Source organism: Xiphophorus couchianus, chromosome 11, assembly GCF_001444195.1.
Source record: "Xiphophorus couchianus chromosome 11, X_couchianus-1.0, whole genome shotgun sequence".
In the NCBI taxonomy this organism is placed as follows: Eukaryota; Metazoa; Chordata; class Actinopteri; order Cyprinodontiformes; family Poeciliidae; genus Xiphophorus; species Xiphophorus couchianus.
Genome location: NC_040238.1, coordinates 11,603,554 through 11,619,254, shown reverse-complemented (window position 1 = coordinate 11,619,254; position 15,701 = coordinate 11,603,554). Strand labels below are relative to the sequence as shown.

The window sequence follows — 15,701 nt, the reverse complement described above, 5'->3', positions numbered from 1 at the left end:
ACCTGTGATCCTCACCACATTTTGGACGTCTCTGCTTCCCTTTACAAACTGCTGCTATGTGTCCATATCTTTGACACTTGAAACAACGAAGTGATGGAGGGATAGATGGTCTGACCTGAAAACTGAGATAACCTACTTTGATGTTTTGTGGCAACTCTTTTTCTTCAAATTCAATGAGGATTGACAAACTTCCTACTTTTTCTCCATTTATTGTTTTTTGAAAGTCTCTTCAAGATATTCACTTTTGCACCTACAATATTTCTCGTAATTTTATCAAGATCTTCATCTAGAGGGATCCCATAAATCACTCCTCAAATTTTTTTATTTTCTCCCATGATTTTTTTCTCCAACTGTTTTTTTTATAGATATTATTAAAAGCCTTATTCTTTTGTTCTTCATTTTTACAAACTACCAATAAGTTTCCATCTCTCAAAATCTTTACCATTTCAACATCTCCAATTTTCTTTTTTATTTCTCTTGACACCACAATGGGGCTGATGTTATCCTGTTCTTCCTCGTTCTTAAGACTTAATATTATTTTAAATTCCTCCCTCACAGCTTTCCTCCTAACTATCCTTTCTTCTCCTGAACTACTTCCTTCTAGTTCTCGTTTACTACCTTACTACCTATTTGACTTCTCCCATGTCCTCTCCCTCTTCCTCTCCCCGCTGGCTTCCACCCTTCAAAATCCATATCTTCCTCATTTCCTATCTCCATTTCCAACCAAACCATTCACATACAAGTTTATGCCCAAATCCGCCTTTTCCAAATCCGATATATTTCTCTGTGTTTTGTTTTTCCCCGCGCCGTCTGGGCCTTCATAACCGCAGGAAAATTGAACTGCAGCAGCCACTTTTCAACCCAAAGAGGGAAGCACTGAGAGAGTTGTAGGAAAAAATATTGCATCGAAACTAAACAAGTTTACACAAAAATGCCAAAACATTTGCACCGAAACAAAGAAAAACATTACCCCTCAAGACTAATTTTGGCAATTTATTAGCAAAACAAAATGTTGATTTGGGGAAGATGCACAACATCAGAATGTTTGTTGTCATGTTAAATGTTTGTTCTGCATCTTTATTTCAGTTTTTATCACTTCGTCTGTTAAACATAAGTACTACAACGGTGTATTAAGGCCATCGTAGACAGATTAAAAAAAAGGAAATCTCAGAAATTTTCTAGAAAAAAACCCAGAAAATTTCTTAGTTTGAGCATTTCTGAGATTATTCTCAAAAATTATGAGTTTTTTTGGTGGAAATTTACTCCTTTTTTCTACCTACAATGGTCCTAATACACCTCTGCAGTGGATAAATGTTAACTTGATAATAAGAAGAAATGTTATAACATCTGCAGATAATGCAAAAACAAACAGTGCTGATTAATTTCAGTGGATCACTTCTATTTTACATGAATCAGATAATAAGCTGGTTTTACATTTTACACTTACATTTATATATATATATATTTTTTTTGCTCTACCACCACATTTTTCCTCGAATATTTCAGGCTATATTCATCAGAAATATTTCTCTTACATTTTGGGCTATTCCCTCAGCTTATGAATAAAACACTAAGTCTGTCTAAACGGTGCCGTTTTTAGAGTCTGAGGAGGAAGCTCATGTCAGGGAGATTTACTTCATTGCAGTTTGGGGAGTTGTAGATGTCGGAGGATTTAGTTTCCAAATGCTTTAGTCATCTACACGCTACACACAGCAATCTGAAGAAAAATGCACTTTCACAGCTCTACAACAAACAAAGCTTCTCTCAAGCTCCGTTATGAAATTTTCAGAAAGGCTTCTTCACTTTATCTTCTTCGTTGATGTGATTTATCAAGAGTTTTCAATATTTAAGTCGATGTAACCTAGAAAGGTTTTAATGCTGGCCTTCTGAGCAAAGTTACACACACACACAGTTGTTCCCACTGTTTTTGCAAACATTTAAATCTCACCTCAAGCTTTATTTCCAACTTAAACATTGTTGTTCTTAATTTTATATTATTAAAATCTATTTTCCTGCATAAATAGAAAATAGTTCCAAAGTGTTTAGTAGAGCTTAGGAATTGGTTGTATCTAAAAGTGAATTAGATATGATCCCTCATATGATTTGGGTTTTATCAGGATAACTGGGAACTAATATGCATCTGAATTTTAAGGAAAAAATGTTGATATAATTATGTTGGGGTTTTTTGTGCAATTCCTGTGAAGGGCATGGTGATTAAAACCAAAGAGTTCCCATATGGTAGAATTTATTGATTATTCAATAATGTTCACCTTTTTGATAGTATGTATAGAGAAAAAAGTAACTTCAATTTTATAAAAATCAACTTAATAATATACCAAACTATACATAGTTGTTCTTTTTTTATGAATAGGCTGCCAAAATAAATATTTGCAATATTTATTTTGTAAATATTAATTTAGTCACACTTTTTTTAGAGTAATTATTTATTTTTGATTGTTTTGTTTTGTTTTTTTATTATATTATATTATATTTTTATTTATTTTAAAATAAAGCAATTCTTTAGTTATTTCATAAATTTTTATTATTGTTCACATTTCTTATATATACAGTATATTCATCTCTGCTCTGCGTATTACAGCAAATATGCTAACATAAGGTTTTGTTATTTTCTCTGTTAATTTAAATTTCTGTGTCATTTTCAGTTAATTGAGTCTCCTTGTTGTCCCGGCGACGCCTTGATTGTCCCCAGCTGCCCCTTGTTTCCCCTGATTACCTTTCTTGTGTATTTATACCCGCCTGTGTCTCTTGCTCCCTGCCAGGTCCTTGTCTTTGTCTTTGTCTCCACCTGTGTAGCCAGTCGCTACCAGTGTCTGAGCTCTTAGCCTTACTGCTCACCTGTGCTGCCTGGATTCTGTTCTGTTCGTTTGGACTTTTATTAAAAATCATCATTATTGCACCACACCTGGGTCCTCGGCTTCCATCCTCACCTCTTCAACCGCAAATCGTGGCAGACAAAAATTAGCCCACTGTAAACACAATCACATTTATGCGATGCTGTACAACTTACAAACATAAAATTACACGTTTTTTTTTTTTTTTTTTTTAAAACAGTTCACAAGGTTTTAAATCAAAAAGGTTGAAAAACAGCTATAAACAAATCTAGAAATGATCAGTAAATAAGTTGTGTAGGAATCAAAAAGTAGAACTGAATGTCCAAAAAGCAAACCGTTATCTCCAGCTGTTCTGCTTTTAAAAACATGTGAATAATAATTAAAGACGGCGAAACAAAAGAAATCTGTGAAAGCTCTGCTCAGCAGGAAGGTTGGAGAAAAAAGTCTTTGTCCTTTTTTTTAAATATTGATCTTATCCAATATCATCATAGTCTTCCTCATCTTCTCCTCCGATGTCGTCATAGTCCTCGGTGGACGCAGTGGAGGCGTTGTCCCTCGCTTCGTCGTTCTGATGAGGAGTGAACTCATCCTCCACCTTCGCATAGTCCAACTGCTGCTCCATGCTCTCCTCGTACTCATTCTCATCGGCCAGATTTTCGTAACTCTGACCCAAAGAACCATTGCAATTCATATTTGGATCCAAATCGCAGAGAGGAGGGGGAAGAATCTCGGTTTCATCCTCCACTTTGACATAGTCCGGCAGTGGATCCACGCTCTCCTCGTAGTCGTTCTCCTCAGCCAGGTTCTCGTAGCTCTGGGCGACTGAAACTCCAGAGTTTGTGTTTGGATGATTGTAGAGCAGATTATCCTGCACCTTCACGCAGTCGAGCATCTGGTCCAGGGCCTCCTCGTAGTCGTGGTCACTCTGGTCGTCATGCTCACATTCCTCAGCCAGGTTCTCATAGCTTAGGGCCTCTGAAACAATAAACTTTCTTTTTAGACAATTTCTTATCACATATGGAAAATTACAGAACACAAATCAACTTGGTTAGTTGACATATTATCTAAAGGTGACCAGCAGATTGTTAATAGTGACTTATGATGCTTCCTTGAACAGGTTTGGATCGGTCTATGGGCTAAACAAAACATGTTTAACACATCTGTTGCACAAAATCATTCGTAGATGATGAGATTTTAATCTGCTCAGTTCTGCCTAATTTGAGCTCCTTTCATAATGAGCTGCTGCCTCCCCAACTCAATGTCTACACTTGCAAGAGAAAATGACTTCAAACAGATGCGCAATTGTACAACTGTACATCTTTGAAAAGCAGGAGTGGAGCCTCCTGCACAACCAACAAGAAACACTTGTCTTTTCCAGCAGCCATTGTACAGCGCCTACAGAGGTGAAACCAGCTGAATAAACATGCTGGAGCTCTGCTTAGGCTGTTAGATTATATGTTTATTAATATATTGTAGAGAAATGTGTTGCCGTCAGCAAAACATAGTGTTTATAAGTTCTTCCCATTCTTTAAACTCAGAGAATCCAGGAATGTAAATAAACTCTACATGTCTCATAATCTCATTTGTGTAATTATGTCACATTCAAACTTACAGGGGAGTTGAGAACATAAATTTAAAGTTAGTTTATTACAGATTACATTAAAGGTTTTTTTCCCCTGGGTTTTAAATTAGCAAACATTCATATAAGAGTTACTCTGAAAGTATCTGCAGTGGTCAATTCAACATCTTTTAATTCACTTTCTTCTGTTCGTTTTAGTCAACCTCACTGAAGCCCAGGAAATAAGCACAAAACTCTGATTTATAATGTCACTCACACTTGGGATTTTTAAATAACTGACATGGCTGTGTGGTTAAATCAAAAAGGAACTTGGCTTCAGAAGGCTTGACTGGAAGTGAATATGTGGCTTTCTCCCTCTGCGTAGGATTCAAAGCTTATTGTCAGATGGGTCAGTTGTCATACGGCGCCACTTTCTGTTTCAGTTCCTCATGCAAACAGTTTGTGCCAGCGTCCAACTTCTGTCCATAAAATGTAGTGGTGGGAAAATGAGCTTTACCTGCTATGAGAAACTGTGTCCGAGGAGGAAGAGGAGGTGTGTCTGTGCCAGATTGTGTCAGCTGATATTTGTTGCTCCTGAAAAGTTTTGAGAACAAAGAAATATTGAAGTTAGTTTCTTTGAACTAACATTGTGAAAGAACGCTGCTTTAGATGAGTGGAAAGCACGAAAATACAGTCAACATCCATGGGCTTTTTCAGAAAAGGTGATGAAATAATCATAAAAAATAAAAACTCGAGCTCCCAGTGGTTTGAAGGATGCCTCATGAAAATCTATTTGTAAAGACGTTTCTTCGGTATTTAGATGCATAACATTTAGAGACCCATCTTTAAACTCCTTGCAATGCTAAGTGTAGTTAGCATGGTCTCATCAACTGACCAGTCCTTGGGCTTTTTCAGTCGGTACATGGTGTGCAAAAACTTGCATTTGAATTCATGGCACATAAGATTTTTCCAGTGTTGTAATTTTTCTAACCACAATGTATTTATTGGGATTTTATATGATAAGCCGACACCAAATAGTGTACAGCTGGAAGAAAAAATAATCAGTGTTGTTTCAAAAATGTTTACAAGTAAAAGACTGGAAAATGTGCCATGCATATGTTTTCAACTCCCCTTAATAGAAGTTCCTAAATCAACAAGAATGAACAAAATGTGAATATGCACGAGTTCTATCAGTTCAGTAATTAAAATAAACTAGAAAGCATGAACAAGCATCGAAGAACTAAAAATTCTGAACAGGGTCATAACTCAGCTTGTGGCTTGGTTATTGTTTATTTGTTGTGCTTCACTAAAATAGCCTCAAGTTTCCTACCGTCTCCTACAGACATGCTGTGCTGCTCAAGCTGCTGGGTTCAACAGTTTACTTCAGAGGAGGATAAATCTCTGCTGGGTCAGAGCCTCACAGACTTACATCATTACTGCTGATACAGATACATGGTGAGAAAATGGTGAATTTTCAGCAGTAAATAAATATTTTTACTTCATTCAAATAACCCACATCATCAAGACAGGAAGATTTATTTATTTATTTTTTAGCATTTTCATTGGGAAAATATTGCAGTGTTTGCAATATTAGCATGTTTTCTGCTTATGGAAAACTTTTAGTTATGTCCCGTTCCTGTCTGATCCTTAGACTGATACTTTTTTAAAAAAAAGCTGTGCCTGTTTTTAGGATGCCTCAAATCAGGATGTGACTTTGCTATTCAGAGAAACTAAGACCATACGTATGAGAAGACATTACTCGATTTTGACGTCAGATCTTTCCTGAAGCTGTAAAATGCGATGTTTGCCTGCTGAAAGAAAGAAGGAAAAATTATTTCAAGTTATCTGATGCGGTAGATATGTACACAAATAACATTAATACAATTCATATCATTGTAGCATACTGGAAGAGGCTGACATGTGTTCTTTTCTTAAAAGTCCAAACATTAATAATTAAAAATAGACTACTTCAACCACTACTGTTTTAGTTATAAAGCACTTTTAAACAACAACATCTGCAACAAAATGCTGCAGCAATACATAAATAAGCATTCAAAATATGGAAAGGACAAAAGTCGACAATAGAAACAATAAAACACTAAAACCAAAGCAAGTGCAAAAGCCTCAATGTGTGTTAAAGAGCTCAAACGGGACAAAATAACAATAAACACAAATTGAAATGTTACACTGGAATTATAAGCGTTGTTACAACAAACTCAAAGGTTTTCCTGTTTTCATTTTTATTCATGAAACATTTCATATTTTCTCTCAAAATGTACCAATATTATTCATAAAGCACAGTCTTTTGTTGCATTTGTTTGCTCTGAGTTCATCCCTCCAAAGCGGAGCAAAGCCTGGCTCTTTGCTGCTGCTGCTGCTGCAGCTACGCCACAGGGATCATTAAAGTTTCATCTGAGCCGATCAAATCCACAGGGTGCCTCTAATAATAGCATTTCATACAATTATAATAACTTCTCTATGGGGTTGAAGACCTCAGAAGTATTTGTGACAGTACTGATGATGTTTGGTTTCCCCTTTCCTGTTCAGGGCTCTCATGTGTGGCAGACAAAGAGCAAGTTCTGGGTTTCCAGGCTAACTAAACACTCCGAAGCTGTTTTGAGTGAAGAGGAAACGTCTTATTTCAAGGCCTTTATTTACCTGTAAACGGACAGGAAATGGGGAGGAGAGAGAACTCAGTCCAACCAACTGAGCCACCAGACTTTATTCACTTCTCCTGAATTTTTTCTGAAGCACATTTTACGGCTTTCCTACCAGCCTTGTCAAAGACATGGCAATAGTTTATAGTCTAACATGCTAAAAACGTTCAGGTTTTCTCGTCTGCGATTGGTCACAGAAGAAACATGCTTATATTACAGATGGGAAGAAATTTGTTGCAAATTCTGGTAAGGATGTTCAGAGCTAATTTCATAAATTCATCTTTTGTTGTAGTCGCACTTTACAGCAAAAGCACAAAATCTTACTGAAGATTTTTTGGCCTAGTTTCTGCTGTATCTTCATACACTTAAAATAAGACAAAAACTAACTTAGAAGTAACTTTTCATCCAGATGTAAGAGCTTGTTTTAAGTCAATAATTCTTTAATATTGATTAAAAAGTTCTGATTTGGGGTGGGTTGTTTTTGTTTATTTTTGTTGATGTTTCAATAAAGTTATGAAAATCAAAAAAAAAAAACGTTCTAAAGAAATTGGCAGATTATTTCACTTAAAACAAGAAATTTGTCCCATGTTGTAAAGGAAATAATATGCCAGTGAAACTAGTTCTTTATCATCAATATTAAAGAATGATTGACTTCAAAAAAGCTCATATAACTTGCTGAAACGTTACTTATAATTTAGCTTTGTGTTATTTGAAGTGCACTGCGATATGTGCAGTAGAAACTGGACAAAAATACTTGGTAAGATTTTGTATTGAGTTTAGCAATAAGTTGCTTTATCAAAATAAAATATGTTTGAGATCTTTTTTTTGTTTGTTTTCTGGCAGATGCCTTCAAATTGTCTTTTAAAATATCCTCATATTCTGAAATGTTCACAATGTTCTGATAAGTGGAAAGAGAAACAGGCCCACATCCCCACACGTCCTCCACCATACTTTAGACATCACATTCGTCCTTTTTTTTTTAATATAATTTGTTGATTGGAAAAAGTCAAACATAGACAGAGAATATTTATAAGGGAATATTTATGAAAAGTCCAGAACTTAAAGGACAAACAATGTAGGTGTTTGGACTTCCATCGGATTCTCTTGTTTTGACCCTTTCTGTTTATTTATTTAGATCTTTTTATTTATCTCTGTGTTCCACTTCCTCGTTCATTATCCTTAGATTCAGTTTCCACAGAAGCTTATTTTTGCTAAAAATAAATGTTTGCTAACACGGTTTAGTAGCAACAAACTAACAATTTATGGTAGCCTTTTTTGGTGTTCTTGTTTTTTTCAGCTCGTTTCTTATAATATCAACTCGTTTTCTGCAGAGATCATAAAAAAAAATATTTGGATGCACCGTTTCTAATTTCACTTGTTCAACACATTCAGATTTGTAAGCAAAAAGTAAAGAAAAGAATGTGCAAAAATGATTAATCAAGAGTCAAAGGCTTTTAGATATGAGGTCAATTTAAACAAAAAATGACTCAATGGAACAAAGTTGAATTATTCATCACTCAAAATCCCCCAAAACCTGTGATGCACTGAGGACAACGGAGACATTACTTCAAAAATTCATTTTGGAGTTTAATTCATTGACAGAAATGAGTGACCACAGTATTTTTGTTCATTTAAGTTATTTCAACTTGTTACTAAGTTGTACTGTACAGTGCAGTGGAAAAATGCACTGAAATTAAAGACTGAGTTTTTCTAAAGTTTTCAGTGAGGTTATAATAATGTAACAATTTTGAAATAATTATTTCAAGACCTTTTAAATGTCATTGCCGGAGTAAGTCTGTTTGCTGATTGCTTATTAAAGCTGATATCAAAGTAAATAAAAAGAAGCATTTTTCTAATCGGTGCTTTTGGCCGTAATAAGAGCATCGTGGAGAAAACTGTGGCTGCATTATTAGATGGGATGGCTTCATTTTCATCTCAAATAAATAAACATCATCGTGTTTAAAAGCCAAAAGCACTGAAATGAAAAGAAAAGCGAAAGTGTTTTTAACACAAACACAGACACATTCAAGAAAGCCTTATTTTTTGGAGAAAAAAAAGAACAAGAAAAAAAAACCAAACATACTTGTAGGGAAAGAATGTAGGGAAATGAGGATGGATAATATTTTTATTCTCTATTTTGTCTGCTTGCACAGGAAATAAGAAGACGTTTAATCTGCTGAAGGCAGAACGAGGTGCAGTTGCACAATTTGATACCTTTAATGATCTTATCTGATATTATAATAACTTTCTGGGGAAGTTATAAAACGGAATGATGATTTTTGCTGTCCATCCTGCAGCTTTTTGACATGAAGCTGATCTTGCAAGGCGATGTGACAGTCATGATAAGAGGTTATGATGACACAAAGTTTTAAGAAATTTATTGGCAAATACATGACATTTTATTGAAAAACCCAAATCTGATATACTGGGTACCAAGTTCTGGACCAATGCTACCTGATGGTGGCTCTCTCTAGTGAACCTCTGACCTTTCTGTTTTCCCTTAAATTTCAGGCCAACCTTTGATAAAAACTGTTAATTTTTCTCCATTTTTGGGGGGGGGGGGCTGAAGAACCATTTCTGTTCTGATTAAATTAATGCTCTGAAATTAGGATGAAGGATACTTTTGGTCATGATGAATACGGTAAAAATTTTGTGGTTTTTTTTTGACAAAAAAATATTTCAAATAATAAGCTAAAAATATAACTTTCATCTGATCACTGCAAACAGATCTAAAATATTGTGAAAAACTATATCTGCAGCACTGCTTACTGCTAAATCCATGCACTTATTTGACTACAATGTGTTATTTTTACTACTTAGATCTTCCCATTATGCAAGTTACTTCTTTTAATATTCTTTCTAAATGCACTTTTTCCATTATTTTAATCCCTATTTTTGCACATTTTGGTCACAGAAAAACTCTCCACATACTTGTAACTGTCTGGTAAATAACACAGATAAAACTATCTGCAGCTCCCATCAGCAGAGTAATGATACATTTTTAAAAATACGACTGAAGTAGCAGAGTGAGAACGGAGCCTGAGCTCTGGTCAAACAAGCATATAAAGATGCATATCTGCTGAACTCTGGATTTACTTTTAGTTTGCAGTGTGTGAAATTCTGCTTCGCAAAACTGCAACAACTGAAACCACAAATTTCCTCATGAATTTAGTTCGCCACTAAAGAAGCAGAACAACGGTCAGAGCATGAGTGACGTCAAGTTAGAGTTAATCAGTACACCCAAAACTCCAAACTTGCTTCATGATAAGAAGTAACAACAACTAAACAAGAATGAAACCACTGAAATATTTATATAAAAAAACGATGTAACGCGTTGCACCATGGACATCATCCATGGTGGAAGTCAGAGCTGTTGCTGTTACTCATCTGTGCTGCCTGGCTTGTTTGCCTTATTCATTATTAAATCATCATTCTCTCGCCATAACCTGGGTCGACTGTGTCTGCCTCACCACCTCTATAACCACAAACCATGACAATGGGTAAGAAATGTCCAGTCCAGGCAACATTCATATGGGACCCACATAAAGCTGAGCGACTAATCTGGAACATTTGTTTTCTGAAATCAGTTTGTGCGTCTCAAACAGAATTTATGTAAATTCATGAGAGACACAAGTAGCTCTTATTACAGATATTGGTTACAGCCAGTACTTGTTGTGTTTTGTGGTTTTTAACATGAAACCAGACAGAGGTTTAATCGCTGAATGTATCTTTTGATAAGTGATTATAGGACAACAATAAAAAATATAAATCCTCTAGTAAGACTTTATAACTGGAATGCCCTGCTGGTATTTGTACAGTTTTTACTCATTTTAAATAACCTTTCAGTAGTGCGCATCTCTGTTGTTGTACCGTTTTTTATTCTCATTTAACGTAAATTGCTGAAATGTAAACAGTTTTGCAGATAAACTGTACATTCCTTCGGATTGGAGTTAGCAAATTCTAATAATGGCACAGTATTTATGTTGACATTTTGCCCTTAATGTACAGTATTTATTCTTGATTCTGTTTTTATGTATCTTATATTCTTTTTTGCATCTTTGTGCTTTGATTACCTGTCACCTTGCTGCTATTGGGATTGCATTTTGCCTTTTTGGGACAATAAAGGAATCTCTATTCTATTCTAGCATTGAAATGAACAATTGGAATGTTCATGATGAAGTGATTATTAAAATAACTAATTATGATTAATCATTAACTGGAGTATACAGACTCAAAAAAAACAAGGCAATCTGATGAAAGAAAAACACACTCAGAGCAGCAGTCAAGCCAAAAATGTACAAAACATTTACACATTTTGCATTTAAAATGAAAAAAAAACTTCTTTGTCTAAAATTATGTTAACCCAGAACTCATCAAGAAGAACTTTTAGCTTCATATTCAATAAAAAAATAAAAATAAAATCCTACAAAGCACCTGCTGCCATCCAACTATTAATCGGTTAATCCAAACAATGATCAACCGATCAACCCTACACTGTACTGATGTTAAACAGATGTTAGAAGGATTTTTTTTCAGGTTCTGATGCCTTCTTTGCGACTAATGATCAAGTGTTCACTAAAGCAATTCTTTGTTATTGCATTTTAGAAAAATAAAATGTCTAATTTCTTATTTTAAAAGGGAAATTAATTTTAATGTACTTCTAATATTGCATAAAAAGGCTTAACAAAACAATGGGACAATTTTTCCTTCGATTAATCATTTGATCATCCGAATAACCAATTAATCAATAACTAAAATCACCTTTAGCAGCAGCTCTATTTTGTTCTATTCTATTTGAATCCAGAAATTTAAGTGGAGATTGAAACTGGATGCAGGTGAGTAAATCAGGTAAATGGTTTCAGCTGAGCAAATTAATGGGAAAACTGATAAAGCTAATCCAAGAGAACCAAATCTAAACCACAAAGAACAAAATAACAAAAAGAACCTAAATACAAAAGAAAGCCATTATCTAGGATTAAAATGCGATTACTATTCAATATTTCCAATTGTCGAGCAAGAAACAGCCACCTTTTTTTGACTGGATTAAAAAAAGATACACGTCGCTGAGATATTTCTTCTATTTTTCTGTCGCTATTCCAGATACGATGACACCATATAAGTCAGGAAGCCAAAACTAAAACACTTTTGTCTGAAAAATTCAAATATTTTGAGGGAACAACAGAAAATAGCTAAATATATATATATATATATATATTTCAGCTTACCTTTTCTGGAAATACACTTATTGATGAGGATGAAGATGAGGCTGATCACCAGCGACACAAAAACCATCCCCAGTATCACCATCACCCAGATGTATTTGCGTAAAAGAGCCATGGGATCTCTGCCGAACTCCACAAACCATCAAAGAAATGAAAAATGAAAAAGAAAAAGACACTATTACTTCAACTGGTTTTCATCTGTTGCTTTTCAGTATACAAGACTGTGGTTCGGAAAGACAACAATTCACCACTTCCTCTTTTTCAGCGTTGACTAAGTCTTAAAGTTATTTTGGTATCAGCCTCTGAGTTGAGAGACTCAAACAAGCCCTCCTTGACAACCTCTAGGGACTGTTTTGGTGAGGAAGTCCGCCTCGCCTACTGCCAGCAAAAATGAAAGAAAAATGTTCATTCTTTTTAGCTGGCTGAGCCGAAAACCAGCTAAAAAAGTTTGTATTTTAACATGAACGCTGGAGGCGGTTTTTAATTTAACAGTTGATTCCATCTGGAAACATGTTTCCGCTTAATGTTTCCATGAAAATGCTATTCCCCCCCCCCCGCCTCATTTATCTTTTCTCCCCACATGTTCTGTTCTCAACAACTTCCTGATCGCGTCCAAGAACACATACTGCTTGTTCACAATTGCGTTAAGGAGACATATTTAGACGTCTCTATATTAGCTCCAGCTTTTTGTGAAAACAACCGTTATTTTTCTCAAATTGGACATAGGCAATTATGCTGTTAGACAGACGTAATATGTTAATGTTTTAGCTGAAAAATCCCCCAAACTACAATAATGTGTCCTACCTTTTGAGCAAACAGCTGATAGATCCGAGGCTGGGTCAGAACCGGGCGTCAGGCTCAGAGAACTGAAGATGAAAGTGGGTGGCATATTTCGGCAGCAGTCATCATGTGCAGAAACTTTGCATAGCAGCTTCTCATTTTCTCTGTTACGGCGAAGAAACCTGCAGGTTGAGACTCTGCCATGCTCCGCTGACTCCAGCTTGTGGGGGCTGCATGTCTGACAGAGTCACAGAAGGGCAGCATATCTGTACAGAGGGCTTCAAGCCTCTTTGTACTTGCGTATAAGTATTTCCAAATAAATGCATGGAAATGTTTCCAACTAAGAGAGCCAAAAAATGTTTAAACCAGGGAGGGAAAAGTCATGCACATCTGAGCCATTTGAAGTTTCAGTTCCTCTGGTAACACTTTTATGTACGGCCACTCTAACACCACTATATCGGGATCAGATTAAGCAGTGTTATGCACCTATTTACTATAAATCACATGTTTCAGATTATCCCACAGTTGCATGGATTTTTGATGAATAAACCAGATTTTGATTCAAGGTGAACAACCAGATCATATGTCGCTATCAGCGACACATGCAAAAAGCTCTGCAACCAGCTTTGTTTAAATAGTTGAATGGTAGTAAACTAGTAGTATCCCAACCTTCTGCCATAAGGTGCCAAAATTGTTAAGTGGTACACACTCGGAGGCACAAGTTGTATTTGTTTGTTTGTTTTCAAAGAAAGGTGAAAATAACTCAGTGCCTCTCTTTTTTATTTTTAACTTCTCAATACTAAACTAAACTTGCCCTATTGAAACTAACAAATTAGCCAGATTTTTGTTGAAAAGGAACAATTATTTTAACAGCTCCTTATTTGTGGAAAAGTTTTATTTGTTTGTTTTTCTTTGTGGAATGTTAATTAATGAGCATTAATTTGTGTTTTGTGTCTAATACACATTTTTTAATTTTAGGAAAATTTTTCATCAACCACCTCTGCTTGCAGGCCAGATTTGCTGCGTTCCGGTGTTGTGGTTAGGGGCCACAAAACAAACTGTGGACACCACAGATTTGTATTGGAAATTCAGAGGTTTACATACATTTGGTCAATATCTGGGATAACTGGGTCAAATATTTTGGGTTTCCTTCCACAAATGTCTGAAAGATTAACTGACACATTTGAAAAAGAGTCACACCTGTACATGCATTTTAATGTTCCACATGGAGTTCGCTGCTTTCTGGTTTAAAACAATGGGAAAGTCAAAAGAAGCCAAGATACCAGGAAGAGGAGTGACAGGCCATTGAGGCATGTAGATTTACACAAATATAAAAATATAGAATAGAATAGAATAGAATTCAACTTTATTGTCATTGCACTGTCACAAGTACAAGCAACGAGATGTAGTTTGCATCTATCCAGAAGTGCTCTACGAGATATAAATATTTATTTACAGATGTACAAGACTATGTATGTGTGGACTATAAGGGGTTATAGCAAGAGATATAGATATTGTGTATAAATATAAATATGGGAGCTATATGCACAGATTATACAGAATATACAAGAATGTTAGGGAATGGATTATAGATAAATAATGGCAGATAACATTTACAGGTTGTATGTGTATGTGAAGAAAACAGTCCGTGATGTGTGTGTGTGTGAGGATAGTCCATGTGTTATTGTTGTATGAGAGGATAGGGGAGTACGGTCCTTATAGTTTATGTTTTATGTCAGGAGGCGTTCAAAAGCGTGACAGCTGTGGGAAAGAAGCTGTTCCGGTGCCTGGTGGTTCTGGTCCGTAGGCTTCTGTAACGGCACCCAGAGGGCAGAAGATGTGTAAGCATGATATGTCATAAGTATCATGGACACCTATTTTTTTCACATGTAGTGAATCACAGAATAAGAAATTAAAAAAAAAATTATGACACATGACACAGCATTGAATTGAGGGCAAAACTAATCTTAGAAAATGAAATGACCAAAAATGCTACAATAACCCTTTACGACAACAACAACAACAACAACAACAATAATAATAATAATAATAATAATAATTTGCACATCATAAACATTATTACTATTGGTATTATTATTATTATTAGTGTTATTATTTTTGTGGTTTATTTGAGAGGTGAAATCTAATACAATTTTGGTTTCTCATTGATTGTACTGACCTATTTTTATTTACAAATATTAATTTTGACACAGGCATTTGCAAAATTATTATGAAATTAAAATGTTGTGCTTTATTAGAAACTATTTTGTTTTTGGACACTATTTTGTGAGTTGGCAACATGCCACTCACAACATGGCGGACGAGATGACGTATCGTTTCTACGGCGTAGAGAAGCGTGCAGCCCGCGGGGTGTGTACTTCTCGGTCTATGGAAAGTAAAAACATCACGATTCACAGGAAATGCTCCTGTTTCCTTCAAAACAAAGCTCTGACGCTGCAAATATTCTAAAAATGCCTATTTTACGATTATTACAGACATTAAAAAAATTGGCTGAATTTACTTTTTGTTAATTGGTCTTTTCTTAAACGTAAATATGCTAAAGATTTTATTAAGTGTCCTCAAAGCAAAATAGATTGGTTTTATTTTGAAACTCTAACCAGAAACTCTTCCC

General features: G+C 35.3%; 1 protein-coding gene across 3 annotated transcripts; it reads right to left on the bottom strand.

Moving 5' to 3' along the window:
* Nucleotides 1-2,735: 2,735 nt before the first annotated feature.
* scimp (SLP adaptor and CSK interacting membrane protein) lies at nt 2,736-13,459 on the bottom strand. Of its 3 annotated transcripts, none has more exons than XM_028030355.1 (5): nt 13,094-13,459; nt 12,293-12,419; nt 6,170-6,218; nt 4,928-5,004; nt 2,736-3,827 (listed from the first exon to the last, which is right to left on the bottom strand). In XM_028030355.1, the coding sequence occupies exons 2-5, from the start codon at nt 12,402-12,404 to the stop codon at nt 3,325-3,327; spliced, it is 741 nt and encodes a 246-aa protein (XP_027886156.1). In that variant the 5' UTR covers nt 12,405-12,419; nt 13,094-13,459; the 3' UTR covers nt 2,736-3,324. The 3 variants fall into 3 exon arrangements, with proteins under 3 accessions (XP_027886156.1, XP_027886154.1, XP_027886155.1); XM_028030353.1 differs by having other exon boundaries at nt 6,170-6,221; nt 13,094-13,457; XM_028030354.1 differs by having other exon boundaries at nt 6,170-6,221; nt 12,293-12,411; nt 13,094-13,457.
* Between the last annotated feature and the right edge of the window lie 2,242 nt (nt 13,460-15,701).